At 54.2% G+C, this 17,878-nt stretch overlaps 2 protein-coding genes and 1 long non-coding RNA gene across 6 annotated transcripts; 2 read left to right on the forward strand and 1 right to left on the reverse strand.

Moving 5' to 3' along the window:
• Positions 1–3,341: 3,341 nt before the first annotated feature.
• Positions 3,342–9,246, forward strand: FLAD1 (flavin adenine dinucleotide synthetase 1). 4 transcript variants are annotated; one of them, XM_036830854.1, is made up of 8 exons: positions 3,342–3,364; positions 3,917–4,140; positions 5,656–6,400; positions 7,092–7,239; positions 7,699–7,797; positions 7,875–8,064; positions 8,839–8,912; positions 9,030–9,246. In XM_036830854.1, exons 2-8 carry the CDS (start codon positions 4,060–4,062, stop codon positions 9,163–9,165), a joined length of 1,473 nt encoding a protein of 490 aa, XP_036686749.1. In that variant the 5' UTR covers positions 3,342–3,364; positions 3,917–4,059; the 3' UTR covers positions 9,166–9,246. The 4 variants fall into 4 exon arrangements, with proteins under 4 accessions (XP_036686749.1, XP_036686742.1, XP_036686766.1 ...); XM_036830847.1 differs by lacking the exon at positions 3,342–3,364 and adding an exon at positions 3,392–3,456; XM_036830863.1 differs by lacking the exons at positions 3,342–3,364; positions 7,699–7,797 and having other exon boundaries at positions 3,473–4,140.
• LOC118883736 lies at positions 5,002–5,771 on the reverse strand. The gene is made up of 2 exons (XR_005017088.1): positions 5,683–5,771; positions 5,002–5,169 (listed from the first exon to the last, which is right to left on the reverse strand). It is a non-coding gene; the product is annotated as an uncharacterized LOC118883736 (long non-coding RNA).
• Positions 9,247–9,373: 127 nt separating the features above from the next.
• Positions 9,374–10,438, forward strand: LOC118906617 (lens epithelial protein). Its single transcript, XM_036874123.1, has 2 exons — positions 9,374–9,996; positions 10,084–10,438. Exon 1 carries the CDS (start codon positions 9,758–9,760, stop codon positions 9,941–9,943), a length of 186 nt encoding a protein of 61 aa, XP_036730018.1. The 5' UTR covers positions 9,374–9,757; the 3' UTR covers positions 9,944–9,996; positions 10,084–10,438.
• The last annotated feature ends 7,440 nt before the right edge of the window (positions 10,439–17,878 follow it).

Below are 17,878 nucleotides of genomic sequence, written 5' to 3' on the forward strand. Positions count from 1 at the left end.
TGTTCATAAGGGAATTCCAGGCCCTAACTATAGCCTTTGACTTAACTTGGCCAGATATTCACGTGGTCCTAACTACCTGCTGCATTACGAGGGAAAGGCCAGGATCGGGGCCGAGGCTCAGGCCTGGGCAGATGAGGCACACGCCTGAAATCCTAATGAGAACCGAGCGGGGGCAGAGGCAGTCCCACGGGCAGATGCAAGATGGAGATACCAGGAAAATAAAAATGGGCCAGCAGGAGGGCTCACTAGGAGAAATTACATGATTACCTGTCTACTAGAAGGTATGAAAAAGGCAATCATCAAACCTGTCAATTATAAGAAATTCAAAGAAGTCACACAGGAACCCTCTGAGAATCTGGCCCTTTTTCAGGCCCAATTAGTAGAGGCTATTAGGAAATACACCAGCCTAGACCCTGAGACCCCTGAAGGTCAGGCTATACTTGCAGTTCACTTTGTAAGCCAGGCATCCCCATGCATAAGACAGAAATTACAGAAACTAGAGCAAGGGCCACAGACCCCATTTTCTGTCCTACTTGACACGGCCTTTAAGGTTTTTAACAATAGGGAGGAGGCTTCTAGGAACAGACGAGAACTAAGAGAGGAGGAAAAATTAAAACGACATGCTCAATATACGGCTCTTGCCATTACTCAGTCCCTCCCACAAAAGGGACCCACGGGAGCCCCTCTCCCATCTCAGAAACCACCGCTGACCTGCTACCAATGCAGTCAGCAGGGGCACACTGTCAGGAACTGCCACACCCCACCACCGGATACCCCGTGCCCTTACTGTCATCAAAAGGGCCAATTGGAAGAGGAGTTGTCCCTGCCGCCCTCAAGCAGGTAGGCCAATTCCACAACCACCCAACACTTGGGGTATTTTGGGTCCCAGCCCCCTGGGCCGAGGTCAAAGCCAATTGCCCCTGTCAGTGGTAATTGACTACCAGGAGCAAGAACTGGATTGCACTGTAGATCTGGGTGCTCCTGGATGTGGATGACTGAAGGTGCTCGAGGCTCAACCTACAGGACCCTATGTTCCCCACAAGACTGGAGGAGCCCCAGGTAACCCTGGATGTGGCAGGGGCTAATATAACCTTTCTAATTGACACAGGGGCTACTTATTCAGCCCTGACCTCCTTCTCTGGTCCCACTCGCCGTTCCTCGATCCTCCTAACAGGGATGGGAACAGGCTCAGCAGGACTCTTAAACTCCATTTTCACTGCCCAACAGCTCTCTCTCGAACTCACACAACAGATTGCCAACCTAGCAGCTCAAATTAACATGCTACAAGAACAAATAAATTCTCTAACAGGAGTGGTTTTACAAAATAGAAGAGCTCAGGACCTCCTAACGGCTTATCAGGGAGGGACTTGTGCAGTGTTAAAGGAGGATTGCTGTTTTTTGGTTAACCAATCAGGCAAGGTCCAGACCAATTTTCGGGCCATGTATTTTTAACCTCCTTGCTAAGTTTGTCTCTTCCAGAATACAAGTGGTGATGCAACAAGAACACCGGCCAGACAACACTCGTACAACCCCTTGAACAAGCTGCCATCACTTTACATGGGGCCCACACTCCTCCCTAGATACACCCCGACAGAGAGCAGGCAACGGGAACCCAGGGCCCCATGATGCCCCTGCTCAGCAGGAAGCAGTCAGAGAGTTCGTCATCCCTTCTCACAAAGGGGTTCCAGACTGCCTGAGAGGGAATTAGGCAGTTAGGTAGATATGAGCAGGGTACCCAATAAGGCCAAGGAATTGGCCCTATAAATAGAAGGGGGAATGTGGTGCTCCAAGGACAATGATGCTTCAAGGACAAAGAATGACCCTGCCTGAAAAAGTTGCAGCGTTACACCCCCTACCGGACTCTTAATCACCCTCCCCACCATGTTGAGATGGTTATGAAATTCCTGAGCCCACCTGGGCAACACCCACCTGGGCAATGGGACCTGTCCCAAATAAGGAAAGGCATCTGAGCTGTCCCACTCTCACCCGATAGAAGGAAGGTATATGTGCCTCAGTCAATCAGTAAACGAAATTTTCACCCCGGACCATTCTTTTGTTTTCTGGCTATAAAAACTGATCAATAGCACATGTTCGGGTCGACTCTCCCAGACTACTAGGAAGTCGGCCCGCTGTTCTGGCAGCAACCCTTCCCTCTGATAAATTCTATCTTATTTCATTCTGCCTCGAGTCTGGAAATTCTTTTCCAACCCACGTTAGGACCACAACAATGAGAGCTTGTTAAATGCAGATCTCAGGCCCCACCCAAACCGCCTGAATCCTGTAGATTTAAACAGCATATTAAAAAGGCCCCCATGGGGACTTTCCTGGTTAAGAATCTGCCTGCCAATGCAGGGGACGTGGGTTCGAACCCTGGTCTGGGAAGATCCCACACGCTGTGGAGCAACTAACCCCTTGTGCCACAACTACTGAGCCTGCGTCTAGAGCCCGTGCTCCGCAACAAGAGAAGCTGCTGCAATGAGAAGCCCTCACACCGCGCAACTAGAGCAAAGCCCGCGCGCACCAACACAGACCCAACGCAGCCAAATAAATAAATAAATAATTAATTTAAAAATAAAAATAAAAAATGAAAAGGCCCCCAGATGATTCGTAGGAGCATTAAAATTTAAGAAGTACTTTTAGACCAGAGGCAAGTGAAATAAGAGGAAGCTAGGATAATGTGAGAATCCAAAGTGGACACGTGGCACTCCCTAGTAGCTGCCCTCACTCGTACCTCCAAGACCAATTAACTGGGAGAGGTTATGTTTAAAGCACCATCTAGAACAAGGTGCGGCAAGACTTTGTTGTCAAAGAGGTTTCGGTAATTAGCTTTACTGTTTATAACAGAGACAAATGAAAGTTCCACACACTAAAATGTCACCTCCAGGATCTTGCTACCTCCCAGGCAATGCTGACAATTTTTCTTGGTTGTCCCTCCAACTTCCATTTGCTACAATATAAAATCCCCTCTGACACCAGTGCCAGCAGCCCCCAACCCCTTAGAATGAGTCATGGTTAATGAATAAAAGCATATGTATACAAGAATTTGAACACAGAACGGAGGTTAGAGTCAAGCCTCTCTTTACTTCCAGCACGAGACTGGAGCACCCCAAAGTCCTTAAAGCACCTCCAACCACCACCACTCATTTCACTCCCGACTCCTCACTTCCAGCTGAGAGAAAAGCCCCGCCTCCCGACTAAGGCCCGGCCCCCATGTTTCCGGGCGAGGGGCGACCACGTGGTTGTCGCCAATAACAACCCAGCACTACTCCCGCCCTCTAGCTAAAGCTCGAGAGCGATAGTCGACTACACCAATTGACCCTTAAAGGTTGTCTGAGCGACGGCCAAAATGACCAATTAATACGAGGTAGGTAGGAGTCTAAGGCGGGACTCTGAGTGCGGAAGCTACCACGGGAGGGAAGGAGAGAGGGAAAGACCCGGTGAAGGGGTAAGAGGCAGGTGAGAACCTGGAAGAACTCAGCAGTCTGAAGCGTGGCGGGAAGAGACAGGATTCCGGGCTAGAAAGGGTGCGGAAGCCAGCAGAAGAAGGCGGCTGAGTTCTGGTCGCGGGTGGAGGGAGGGAACGCACTTAAAGGGGCCAAGGCCCAGAATAAGGTAGACATTTAAAGGGACAGGTGCCCCAAAGAGAAGAGGCATTTAAAGGTGCAGATGCCCAAGATAGAGCAGACCCTAGAGGAGCCGAGCTCAACGGACAGAAGACATTTAAAGTGGTAGGTTCGGGAGAGAAGGACATTTTAAGGAGACTAGGACCGAGCGTAGAAAACATTAAAAGAGGTATGGGCTAGGGTTTGAGAACACGTTTATTAAAGGGACATGGATAAAGGAGTCGATTAGTCAAGGGCGTGATGAGGAAGACTGCACTCCTGCTCTCCCCCATTGTCCTTTCTGGCTCCTCCAGGTTCCTTCACCCCGGAACCCCAGTTCCCAGGCTATGACCCCCAGTGCCCTGTAGACCTGGCGGGCCCCGCGTGCTTGCGCCCCCTATTTGGGGGTCTGGGTGGCTACTGGAGGGCCTTGCAGAGGGGCAGAGAAGGCAGGACCATGGCATCTAGGGCCTCTGAACCTCCCCCAGGGCGCAGCGTGACGGCGGGCATCATCATTGTTGGAGATGAGATCCTCAAGGTGTGTCTGGGACAGAGGAGGGGGGAGGGGCAGCGTTCTCCCGTCCTCCGGAGCTTGCTCCACGTTCTGTTGAGGGAGGGTGAACCAGGGTGGGAGCCCCCTTGCTGCAGTAGGGTCCTGGAGTGAGTCCAATATATTGGAGGAAAAGTGACCCTCATTCTTTCAATTACTGTGTTGAAAAACTTGTAGCAAAGTCCCTACAATTTGCCAAGCACTATGGTAGGGGGAGGGGTGGCTTTACAGAAGTGACAATGCATGTATTATTTCAGAGTTATATCCAACCTGTTTGGAAAGTGATCCAAGGCATTCCACAGAGTAGATAAGTGAGATAGAAGGAAAGTACTAGAAGGGGGAAATCACTTCTGAATAATCAGGGAAGTCTCACTAGAGGTCATGGTGGGCATCAGGTTTGTAATAGTAATATTGAGTGCTTACTAGCACCTGGCAGTGTGCTTATTACATCACACATGTGATTTTACTAATCCTCACAACAACCCCATGATGTGGGCACTTTTTTTTTTTTCCCTGCTGAGCCGCCCAACATGTGGGATCTTAGTTCCCTGACCAGGGATCAAACCCACGCACCCTGCATTGGAAGCACGGAGTCTTAACCACTGGACCGCCAGGGAAGTCCGATGTGGGTACTTTTATTATAAATCTCAATGAACAGATTATGAGACTGAGGCTCAGAGAGGTTGAGAAACTTGCCCACAGTTGAACAGCTAGTAAGTGGTAGGTGGGATTCCAACCTGATTCTCACTTACTCCAGAGCCACCCTTAACCACTAAACTCTCTGTAGAGAAGTAGAAGATGGGGCTGGAAAAGAAGAATGGACACACACCATAGATTCACAGCCTCAAATATTCTGCAAATGAATTTGAACTTTATTCTGTATATGGTTGGAAACAACACATGGCTTTTGAGCCAAGAGTGATGCAATCACAGTGACACGTTAGGAAAGTTGTTCAGGAGGCACAGGGCAGAGCGCTGTGGCTGGAGGCTGGGATTCTGGCCAGGGGTCTGCCGCCACTGTTCAGGTGAAAGGTGCCAAGGACCCGTTTGGTGGCAGTAGGAACAGAGAGAAGAGAGCAAATGGAGAGACATTTCAGAAGTAGAATTGACAGCTTGAAGGACCTGATGCTGTGGACAGTGTCTGGAGATGCCATTGACCAAAGGGACAACAGCCAGGGATAGGGTGAAGATGCTCAGTAAGCACCTGGAGCCAGAGGACTAAAACTGTCAGGGTTGGTGAGGAAGTAGATGAGTTGTCCCCATACAGTTGATGATTGAATCCATAAGCAGAGATGAAGGCCCAAGGGGGATCACATTACCCCTGACTCCATTCACATGGATTTTCCCGCTCTTGTGCCTAGTCTGGGCTTCTGGGCAGCCCAAGGTGGTGTCCCCCAAAGAGCAGAGTGCCCCATCATCAGGCAGATGCAGCCTGATCCTTCCCCCTTTGCCTTCATCCCTACGGCACTGACACTCTCATCTTCCCCATCCCCAATCTCGCAGGGACACACTCAGGACACCAATACCTACTTTCTGTGCCGGACACTGCGCTCCCTGGGGGTCCAGGTGTGCCGAGTCTCTGTCGTACCCGATGAGGTAGCCACCATCGCGGCTGAGATCACGTCTTTCTCCAGCCGCTTCACCCACGTCCTTACGGCAGGGGGCATTGGCCCCACCCATGATGATGTGACCTTCGAGGCAGTAGCACAGGCCTTTGGGGACGAACTCAAGCCACACCCTGAGCTGGAAGGGGCCATCAAAGCCCTAGGGGGGGAGGGCTGGGAGAAGCTGTCACGGGTGCCCTCCTCTGCCCGCCTACATTATGGCACAGATCCTCTCACTGGCCGTCCGTTCAGATTCCCACTAGTCTCCGTCCGAAACGTCTACCTCTTCCCGGGAATTCCGGAGCTGCTGCGGCGGGTGCTGGAGGGGCTAAAGGGACTGTTCCAAAACACAGCTGTTCAGTTCCACTTGCGGGAGCTGTATGTGGCAGCTAACGAGGCCTCTATCGCCCCCATCCTGGCTGAGGCCCAGGCCCACTTTGGGCGCAGGCTTGTCCTGGGCTCCTACCCTGACTGGGGCAGCAACTACTATCAGGTGAAGCTGACACTGGACTCGGAGGAAGAAGGGCCCCTGGAGGAATGCCTGGCCTACCTGACTGTCCGTCTGCCCCAGGGATCGCTAGTCCCCTACGTACCCAACGCTGTGGAGCAGGCCAGTGAGGCCGTGTACAAACTCACTGAGTCAGGTAGGGGCCTCCTGGGGGAGGGGCAGCATACACCAGACCTTTGGTGCCACCCTCGGTCTCAGGAATACAGGGGCTGTTGGAGGCTTCCCACAGATCCAGGAGAAGGTAGAAGATAGCTACAGCTGATTCATTCATTCTTCCAATAGATATCAATTGAATACCTCCTTTCAGCAACACTGTGCTGGCTGTTGGGGGTATAGCTCAACAGGACAGAGGTATGCCCTATTCTGGACAAGGAGTTTAACAGGAGAGGGAGATGTTAAACAGGTAATCGTGCATGAGGTGTCAGTGATGGGGGGGTCTCCACAGCAGGGAGATCAGCTTTGATGTGGGGTCAGAGAAGGCTTCTCTGGGCGAGTGACCTATAAGCTGAGTGCTAAGGAGGATTTGGTCAGACCAGGAGGTGGGCAAGAGTAAACAGTGTGAGAGGGGGTCTGAAAGGAAGCAGCATGAGGTTTAGGAGAATGGAAAGAAACCAGGACCTCCAGAGGGAAGTCACTGAGGTGAAGAGTGCCATGAGGTGTGGCTGAATGGCAGGCTGGGGGCAGACTGCAGGGCCAAGTGGGCAGATGAAGGCATGGGGAACACTGGGAAGATATGGAAGGGTTTTAAGCAAGGGCAGCTTGGCCCCCACTGCCCTTTGACAGCCATATGTCTCTATCTGATGCCCTCTTCCCTGCCTGCCTGGCAGGGTCTTCTCTGAGAGAAAAGGTGGCAGGAGCCCTACAGACCATTGAGACTGCCCTGGCTCAGTACAGCCTCACCCAGCTCTGCGTGGGATTCAACGGGGGCAAGGACTGCACCGCCCTCCTGCACCTCTTCCATGCCGCTGTGCAGAAGTGAGCCAACCCCCTGGAGGCAAGACCCCAGAGATAGATCTGCCCCATTCTCTAGTTCCCCATCCTAAGAAGTAGGGAGGAAAGGGGGTGTCTGGGTGGGGTTTGGGAGGATGGTAGCCATAGTGACCTCTCAGTTCCATTCCCCCACCATATTTATTGAGCGTCTGACACCTGCCTGGCCCGGGGTATGGACGTGCAAGCCACCATCCCCGACAACAGGGTGGTCACAGTCCTGTCAGGGAGGTAAGGCTTACATACTGGAAACAGGAGTGTATGCTCCAGATTTGAGAGGTAAGAGATCAGAGTGGGCTTCCCAGACTGAAGTGGGTTCTGATGGATGGGAAGGATGAGAAAGGGAGAGAAGGGGAGGGTATCCATCCCAGGGTCCAAAAGGCAAGTTCTCTGGAGAGCATTTCCCTGCCCATCCTGGCAAGCCAATGGATTCTGCCCCCTCCCCAGGAAATACCCTGATGCTCAAGAGCCCCTCCAGATCCTGTATATCCGCAGCATCTCCCCTTTCCCTGAGCTGGAGCAGTTTCTACAGGACACCATCAAGAGGTACTAGGGACCCGAAGGTTTGGGTTCCAAGAGGGCCTTGGCAGGGCCCACTCTTGATTCCCACTGCTCTTCCTCAGGTACAGTCTGCAGGTGCTGGAGGCTGAGGGTGACATGAAGCAGGCCCTGAGCGAGCTGCGGGCACAGCACCCCCAGCTGGAGGCCGTGCTGATGGGCACCCGCCGCACCGACCCCTACTCCTGCAGCCTCTGCCCCTTCAGTCCCACTGACCCAGGGTGGCCTTCATTCATGCGCATCAACCCGCTGCTGGTATGGGGGAAGGGGATTTATCGCCTTCAGTCTCATGTCCCGTATCAGTCATTGCTCCCTGGCTACCTGAGGTGGGGGAGGTTAGACCCTGGGGCTTGGATGAAACGGACCCATCATCCAGGGTAGGCTGTGCTATTTGTTCGTTCAGCCTTTTGACCAATTTTTATCGAGGACTAATTCAACGGCAGGCATCCTGCTTTCTCCTGTGGACAGAACAATGACTTAGACCTGTGCTGTCTGATATGGTAGCCATGAGCCATTTATTTACACTCAAATTGTAATTAATTGAAACAAAATACAAATTGCTAAAAAAAAAGAACCAAAAAACTGAATTGTATACTTTAGAAAGGTGAATTTCATGGCATGTGAATTATATCTCAATTTTTAAATTAAATTACAATTCACAATTCAGTTCTTTAGTTCTACTAATGACATGTCAAGCGACCACCATGTTAGCACAGATAAAGAACATTTCCATCATTGCAGAAAGTTCTACTGGACAGCACAGGCTTACACAGACATAGATATCCTCTCCCTGTCCTCCTGGAACTTAGATGCCAGTGGAGGGTGGGTTGAGAAATGGAGAGGGACAGGATAAAAGCTTTCTCTTTCTTATTGGTTGGCCTACACAGAGCAAGATGTACCAGAGAATTGGGTAGCAGGCCCTCCCTCAGAGGCCAAGGGAGCCAAAGAGCCCCGGATAGGCCCCTTCCCAGGTGGCAATGGGTAGGTGTGGGAGAGGAAAGTATGTGTGACTCTTCTCTGACCTCCCAGGACTGGACCTACAGAGACATCTGGGACTTTCTGCGTCAACTGTTTGTCCCATACTGTATCCTCTATGACCAAGGGTAAGGGATTTGGGGGAAGAGGATGGGTGTGTGGAAGATGTGAGGGTGCTGGGACTGGGAGAGCCGAGCCCACCACACTCACCCATGCCCTCCATTCCCATCCCCCCGCCCCACCAGCTATACGTCACTGGGGAGCCGGGAGAACACGGTGCGGAACCCGGCCCTGAAGTGCCCAAACCCAAGAGGACAGCCCACCTACCGTCCAGCCTACCTGCTTGAGAACGAAGACGAGGAGCGGAACTCCCGCACGTGACCTCCCATTCCTGCCCTGTCCAGGAGGAAGGGAAGGGGGCCATCCTGGGGTCTAACCTGTCAATAAACCACCTCTCCTGTGCCTGTTGCTCTTGCTGTGTCTTCCTGCTTCAGGGGACAGGAGAAGCAGAAGTGGGCCAGGCCCTGGCAGCTCGGAGCCCTCAGTGCTCACTCTGGGGGGGGGGGGTGAGGGGGAGAGGAGGCTGGAAAGGAGCTCTCATTGTTGAGTTTTAGTGCCAGCCTCAGCAGGAGCCCACCAGAGGGCAGGAGCAGGGAGCAGTGCCAACCCCTGGGGGAAGGGATAACCGGGCAGGGCAGCCAGGGTTTCAAGGCCCAGGCTGGAGGAAGGGAAGCTGAGCTGGCCTGGCTGTGGAGGATGAAAGATGGAGTGGCCGAGCCCTCCTCCTACTAACCCCACCCCACCATCCCTGGGCACAGGGGCTGACTCAGCCCATTCTCGGGCCCAGAACCTTCCCTGTGCTAGACCCTGGGGCCTTTGTCCCCACAGTCATGAGGTCTGAAGGGGGCGGGGACAATGTTGATAAAAGGCACTAGAGGCAGCTCCCACACCCTTCCTCAGCGCTGCTGCCCACATGCAGTCCCGGACACAGCCCCTAGCCCAGGCCCTGCCCTTCTCCCTTGGAGGAGTTCTGCGAGACACTGGACTCCGGGTACCCGTTATGAAGATGGGCACAGGGTGGGAGGGCCTGCAGCGGACCCTGAAGGAAGTCGCCTACATCCTCCTCTGCTGCTGGTGTATCAAGGAGCTGCTGGATTAATGGCAGCAGGGAGCTGCCTCCTCCCCGCTGGCACCATGGCCAGCATCGCTCAGGTGGGCAGGGTAGGGCAAACAGACAGGAGGCATGGCTGCAGCTTCTGTGGCAGAGCCTGCCTCTCAGCTTCCCATTCTCTTTTTTAGCACCCAGCCCAACCCCCATCAAGACTCCTGGGGCCAGCTGTGCTTGACCAAGGATGGGCCACAAACGACGAGTGAAGTGTGATCCTGCTTTGAGTTTGTCCCATCTGTCAGAACTGCCTCATCTCTGGGCCTCTATTCCCAGGCCCCACCTCCAGTGCACCTCTGGTGCACAGGAGCTTGGCCTGCTGGCTAGGACCCCAGTCAGACTGCAGCAGGACCTGGCACTCCTCCAAGCCTGGTACAGTGAGCCCACCGGCCCAGATGGCTGATCTTACCATACCCTCTTAGTACCAGGAATGGGCTGCCCCCAGTATCTCTGTATGAGAATCACTGAGCTGTATGTACAATAAATAAGCCTTGAGACCAAAAGTTCTAAATGTCTACAGGGAAGTCAGAAAAAGTCAGCACTGGAAGAGTCTGGGAGCCAAGGAGGGAAGGAAGTTTTCCTGGACAGAACAGAATGAAAGCCAGGTTTCCTGACTCACTGGTGCCTGGGTGGGGAGGGCGTTGGGTAGAAAGGCCAGGTTCCTCCCAACTTGTAGATAGGGAGGAGTCCAGCTTGGGTGGGGTCTTCTTCTGTGAGGCCCTGTGTGTAAGGATCGGAACCCAAATAGAAGACCTGGTCTGGCCAGCTCCCTTGCCCCTGAAGATCCTGAGGAAACCGCTGAGCTGGTGCTAGTTCCCAGCTTACGGAGGAAGTCCAGCCCTGCTCCTCTAGCTCACACAGAGCTGCAAGAGAAAGCCACCTGTGTGGCCACGCAGGTCCCTCAGGCTTATGACAATGCATAGGACACAAACAGCCAGAATGCACAGAATTGACTCCTCACTTCCCCTTGGCAGCCACCAACACATGCTCTCCCTGAATCACTCCCAGTGGTAGGTACACACCAGCCATTTACATCATCTTGCTCCTGCCTAATGACATGCCCACTCACAGCCCCCCACGACCTCAGAGCCAGCCAAAGTGTCCCTGGGATCTCTACCCAGCACTCTCTGGGGCCCAGTTATGCCCTCCCCCCTCCATTCTGTCCTGAGACACTGGCCTGGAGATGGTGTATGTGGCCCTCCCTCACTGCCAGGGACCAGCTCCTCCTCAGACTTCTTCTTAGTTAACTCCTTTTTCTCTGGGCTTATTTTCTTTTTCTTGCTTTCTCTCTCTCTTTCTTTCTTTTTTTTTTTTTTTCTCAAAGTAATATATGCCTAATGAACTCTGATAGTAAAAAGTATCTCCCTCCCACACCCATCCCCCAGCTCTCCTGCCTGGAGGTAACCATGGTGACCAGTTTCTTGGACAGCATTCCAGAGATAGTCTATGTATATACTGCATCATCATTCATTCTTTTTTTTTTTAATTGAAGTATAGTTGATTTACAGTATTCTATTAGTTTCTGGTGTACAACATAGTGATTCAAAATTTTTACAGATTATACTCCATTTGAAGTTATTATAAAATATTGGCTATATTCCCTGTGCTGTACAATATATTCTTGTAACTTATTTATTTTATACACAGTAGTTTGTACCTCTTAATCCCCTACCTCTGTCTTGCCCCTCCCCCTTCACTCTCCACTAGTAACCACTAGTTTGTTCTCTATATCTGTGAGTCCATTTTGTTTTGTTATATTCATTCGTTTTATTTTTTAGATTCCACATGGAAGTGACAACATACAGTATTTGTCTTTCTCTGTCTGACTTATTCATTAAGCATAATACCTTCCAGGTTCATCCATGTTGTTGCAAATAGCAAAACATTTATTCTTTCATTTAACAAATATTATTGAGCATCTGCTATATGCCAGTCTGGCTGATTTGAATACAGCAGTGAACAAAATAGATCCCTGTATTCATGGAGTTTACATTCTGGTGGGTAGAGACAGAAAATAAAATATAAACATTACAAAATAAGTACATTGATGTTACTAGGTGATAGGTTCTATGGAAAAAGAGAAAGTCGAGCTAAGGATGGGAGTGGAGGCAGGCCTAGTAGGCCATGGTAAGAACTTGAGATTTTATGCTGAGTGAAATGAGGAACTGTTGCAGGCAGTTGAGCATGAACTGATTTTTTATTTAAAAGGCTCACACTGGCTGCTGGGTTGAGAATAGACTTTAGGGGACCAAGGGTAGAATAGTAGAGACCTTTTAGGAGGTCATGGGCACAATCAGGGCCAGACATGTTGGTGGCTCAGAGCAGGCTTACAGCAATAGCAGTAGGGAGAAGTGGCTGCATTTGCATATACTTATCTTTCTAGTTAATAACATACTCTATACCCTGTTCTGTACCTTGCTATTTTCCCTTCACATACCTTGTACAGGATTCCACATCAGTATATTTAGAGCCTTCCCATTCTTTTTTACAGCAGTATGGTACTCTACAGTACTCCAACTCAAGGTTATTTCTTATCCCTGGCAGCCCCTCTTTAGACATCCAGAAAATGCAGGTCAGTGTTCTTGCCTGGTGCCTTCAGAGCCCCAGGGCACAGCAGTGAGAAGGTCCTAAATCCAAGCAGAGAGAGGTTAGTGGTAGAGATGGACACAGAATTCAACTTCCCATCTGAATTTGGAGTTCCCTCTCCCCCTCATAGCCTGCACCCTGCTTGGCCAACTCCAGCCCTTCCCTGACTCAAGCTCTAGACCTTTGCCTCCTTTTCCTTTCTTAGACCTCACTCCTACCAAGCTGGGGCAGTGCCTGGAGGTGGATCCTGAAGTCTGAGGGTTCTGACTTTGCCAGGGGAGGGGATGTCTGGCAAGGGCCACTGGGGAAGTAGTAGGGGTGGAAGGCAGGGCCTGTGATTGTGGCAGGTGGTGGGAGCTGAAGAGGGGAGAGAAGTAGTGACTGCCAGTAGCCCAAGGAGAGTGTCAGAGCTGGAAAGAGAGTGTCAGAGCCCTGAAAGTGGAAGGACTGAGGAGAGGGATGGGGAGGATAACAAAAACCTCATATACCATTCCACAGCCCTTTTCAGCTACAGAGTGTCTGAGCCTTACAAAAGTCCACTTCAAAAGTAGGCAGGGGGCTTCCCTGGTGGCGCAGTGGTTGAGAATCCGCCTGCCAATGCAGGGGACACGGGTTCGAGCCCTGGTCTGGGAAGATCCCACATGCCGCGGAGCAACTGGGCCCGTGAGCCGCAACTACTGAGCCTGCGCGTCTGGAGCCTGTGCTCTGCAACGGGAGAGGCCGTGACAGTGAGAGGCCCACGCACAGCGATGAAGAGTGTACCCCGCTCGCCACAACTAGAGAGAGCCCTCGCACAGAAACAAAAACCCAACACAGCCATAAATAAATAAATAAATAAATTTATTTAAAAAAAAAAAAAAAAAAAAGTAGGCAGGACGAGGGCAATTGTCCCATCTTAACATGACGGAACAAGCCCAGAGAGGTGTGGTGACCCCTCCAAAGTCATATGAACAGCACACTGCAGTAGGGTAGTCATTTGGTGAATCCAGATTTTCTCATCTCAAATTCAGGGCTTCTCTCCTGCCTTCCTCTTCTGAACTGGTGCTTGGGATGGTGGCCTAAGTGGCCTGGGAGGCAGGGCCAGGCTAGCAGAAATGTGGAGGGGACTATCCAACCCTATTCTGCACCCACTCCATGCTTTCCCACTTCACCTCAACCCTAATCTCCCCTTGTTCTTGATTTCCCCCCTCTCATTTGGGAGGCCCAGCTACGCCCTTTTCATGTAAGCCACAAAGCCAGGAGATGGTTCCCTGGACTACACCTCCCCACTGGCCTAGAAGGGAAAGTGAGATGTGGCAGCTTCCCTGCAATGTTCTCTTCCCAACTAGAGTAAGTTCAGGTTTTAAGTGTCCAAACTACTGTCTCAAGAACTCACTGGAGGGGGATGAGGGGAGCAATAAAGGAAGATGTGCAGGCACCTAGACAGGGAGGGATGGGTAAGATCTCATCTACCCTTCGGCGCCCCGGGGCCCTCTAGTGGCCACAAGGGGTAGGGGACTGGGCGGGGTAAAACAGGGAAGGAGACCAGGCAGAACTGGAAGTGACCCCCAAGTACGACAGCATGCGGAGGAGCGGCCTGATATCCAGGATTCCCAGCTGATTACGTCGGATATAAGACCGTCAGTGGTGTGCAGAAGCTGCAGAAGAGGGGTCAAGAGAAGTGGTCTGCGGAGCCGTGCGCAATAAACTGGATATTATAGTAATAATCTTGGGAGGGTCCCACGTTTTCCCAGCTAAACTGAAAGACGGGCAGAAAGGGGAGTGTGTGGCAGTTGTTTCACTAGCGCCAGAGCGCAGACCCCCAAGGGCATAAGCTCTTATTGGCGTCCCTATTTGCATCTCGTTTGCATATGAGTTATTTCCCCTTCAAAAGGCAGAAGTCCTTTCTCAGTTATGCCCAGCTGAGACTGTCTACTCCAGTCTTTGCCGGCCTTGGGGGCATACCCATTCTTCTGGCCATTCTCTGACCCCTCTGACCTCCACCCCTCAGTACCCTCAGGTCGTTCTTTCTCATCCCCTTACCTACCCCAGCTTCAAAGCAGCGACCCGGCTTCTCGAGCCGGGGGACCTGCGCCGCCTGGTGGCTGTCCGGAGGAGGCTGAGGGCAGAGGGGTTCTGTTCCGCCTTCTCTGGGACGTGGAGTTTTGGAAAATGTTCCCCCGAGCTTCCTGAGGCTAAATTTATCTCCCCCGGCCCTGGGGGGCGCAGAGATCCCGGCGATGATTAGCGCTGCGCGACACCGGGCTCCCGCCCAGAGGCCCGGAATAGGCGCCGAGTTATAAATAGTGCAGCCCGCAGGTGTGGGGGGAGTCGGCGGGAGGGGGGCAACCCTGGCAGCCACGGCTCCTTCAGGTGGGTTGGGCGGTCGCGGTGGGGGCGCCGGGGGGCGGCAGGGCTGCGGTCTGAGCGCCCCCAGCGGTTTCCTGGGCGGCGGGTTTTTCGAGGGAAGCGGAGGCAGCCGGGGGAAGGCGGAGAGCGGGGAAGAGGTGGGCGCCGAAGCTGATGCGCCGCTTCCAGCTCAGCCCCCCACATTCCACAGCAGGCCCCTAGACCCACTCACTCAGGACCCCGCCCAGTCACAGCCTTGCCTTTCTTCCCGCCAGAAGCCCTTTCTCCTCCAGGCTCTGCAAGCATCCAGCTCCTCTGCAGCTCACCCTTGGCGCACGTGGCCCGGCCTACGGCACCTGGCCCTCACTCCGAATCGCTGTCCCAGCCCCAGGTGTGCAGTTCTCCCTAAAAGGGGTTAACTCCCGGCCTGGGCGTTCATCCTTCTCTTTGGTCAACCACCTCACTCTCCGGGTATTTACCCACCTCCTGCCACACAAAATTAAGGTCTAGTTGGTCGCCTGAAGACCACTGAACGTGCGGATCTTGGACGCTCCCCGATCCCCTGGAGGGCCCTTGGGGAGCCCACACCTGCCCTCCAGTTCCCAGTTCCCGTCCAGGCCTAGTGGCGGGCAGGGGTGGCTGCAGGCCCCAGGGGCCAGGCTGGGGTTTCGTGGGAGAGGGCGGGGCCCCCAGTTAGGGTTTCTTGGCCGACGCGGTCTCAGTGGTTTGGCGAGGTAAGGGCCCGGAGTTGGGGGGTAGGCGGGAATTTCAAGTCGGGGTTCCCCACTCCGACTTCTGAGTGAGGGAGCTCTGTGGACCAGAAGAGAACGTGGGAGGGGGCGTCACTGAGAAACTAACAGGAGGTTCCCGGACTCTCGAGACTCAAGTGAGGAATGGCATTCCAGCCACTGAAAAATCCAGGTGGGGTCCAACAAGACGCCTGGGGCGACCCCCAGGGATGGGGGACATGGAGAGCCCGCTGTTCGCTCCTCTATACCTAAAGGCTGATGCCAAGGCGCCCTCCCTTCTATTGCCTCTAGAGGCCCTGGCTCTACCCTCCCCGAGCCACTTTCCCGCCCTCCTTTTCCTCGGCCATGCCCTCTCCACCCCGAAGCAGCCCCCTCTCAATTTCACTTGTGCTTCTGGCACTGCCGTCTTGCCCCTGGCACGGCCCTTCTCCAGGCTAGCGCGACCCCGAGCTGGGGAAGGGAGGGAAAAACCCTGGCCTGGACCCCGCCGGCTTCGGGCGCTTGCGAACCAGAATCTGTCCGGCGGGGCCGAGAAGAAAACCCGGAGCAGTGACCAGCCTCGGGACCCAAGAGGGACAGGGACGATAGGAAAACCTGGAGCGGATTACCCGAGCGGGAGAGCCCCATGCCTGCTACTGCTACCCCCTCCTTCCTAGAGCCCCCCTAAATCTACAGTGAGATAATGTCTAGGGTGGGGGGCTGTTTGGTTTGGCCTGGGCCCTCAGGGGCGCCTCACACTTTCCGCCCCTGGCTGGGGAGCAGGGCAGCGGCCCCGAGGCTGAGTCACGGCCGGAGGGAGAGAGAGGGAGGGACCGGGACTCCGCCCCTCCCCCTGCTCGGGGATCCCGGGTCAGCCCGGGTGAGGGCCAGGGCCCCCCTGGCGCCGCCTATTGTGGTCCAACAGGTTGAGCTGGTGTCCCGCGGAGCCACCTGCTGGAAAGGGAGGGAGGCCCTCTGCGGAGGGGGCTGGGGTTGGAGAAAGCAAGTTCGACCCGGTTCGGCCCTGACGGCCTCGGGGAGCGGAACCTGGCCCACCGGAGCCGGATTTGAATCAGTTTTACACTAGTGGGAGGGGCTCTTTGGGGTACGTAGCGCCGCAGGCCCAGTTGGAAGCGTCCCAAACAGGCTACCTTCCTCAGTTGGGGGGCACTGAAGTACGTATCCTGATCCCTCCCCAAATCCACATACACATCGTAAAACACTCAGTCCCCTCTCGCCTCCCAGGTCTCAGAGCGAATCCAAGTCCAGAGGTCCCTCCTTCACGGAGACTCAGTTTCTCCACTTAGGGAACAGCGGGATGGAGGCGGGGAGCAGGAGCGTGAGCGTTCCTCCCCCTCCCCCTTCACGGACCTGGCCCCTCCCCTCCGACAATGCCAAGGCCGCATCGGGCACCGGCTGGAGCGCAGAGGCTGCTTGCCCAGGGCGCCGTTCCCTCCCCGCGAGGCGCCGTCACGCGTGGGGAGGGACGCAGGGTGCCCGCAGCCTCAATTCCCCCGCCTCCAAGGGGTGGGGTGGGGCGTAGGAGCTGGAGTTGATGGCCGGGTGGCTCCCCTCCCCCTACCTGCAGGGGCCCTGACCTGATTATAGCCCCTCACGGGACCCCCTCCCTCAATCCCCTAAGTCCCCGCCTCGCCCCCACCTAGTGTATCTTTAACCTCCTCATACCCTTCCCTCCCGAGGTGCTGACCCTACGGAAGCCCCTCTTGTAGGAGTGGGAGCCCTTGATGGGGGTGCTCGGTTCCCCGGCCGCTGCGGACACTGCCCCCTCCTCTTCCCCTCCTCCAGGTTTCGGGCCAGCCCCTCGGCTCCGCCCCCTCCCTGGCCGAACGCAAGGCGGGACCCACTTGGGATGGGCGGGTGTTCAGGCCAATGGGCGGGCCGAGAGGTGGAGTGCAGGGGGCGGGACAGAGAAGCGGCGGAGGGCTGGATGGGGGTCGGGGGCGGAGCTCGAGTTAAGGTGGACTGGGAGAGATAGGGGCTAGAGAAAGAGAGAGAGAGGGAGAGGAGGAGGAGGAGGAAAGGGACCGCGGCAGGTGAAGGGAGAAAGAGAGAGAGAAGGAAAGAAGGAGGGAAAAGAGGAGGGTGGGAAAAGCTCGGAGAGCAAAGTAAGAGCTTGGAATAAGAGAGCGAAAAAGGAGGGAGGGATCCATCTGCGCCCTGCAGAGACTGGCTGGACCAAGGGGTTGAAGTTTATGTCCTTATTGGGCGGAGGGAGGGGGGCCTGGGGGGGCGGGTGAAAAACCAGGAAGTGACAGAGGGTGTTGCT

Source organism: Balaenoptera musculus, chromosome 1 (assembly GCF_009873245.2).
Source record: "Balaenoptera musculus isolate JJ_BM4_2016_0621 chromosome 1, mBalMus1.pri.v3, whole genome shotgun sequence".
Lineage (NCBI taxonomy): Eukaryota > Metazoa > Chordata > Mammalia > Artiodactyla > Balaenopteridae > Balaenoptera > Balaenoptera musculus.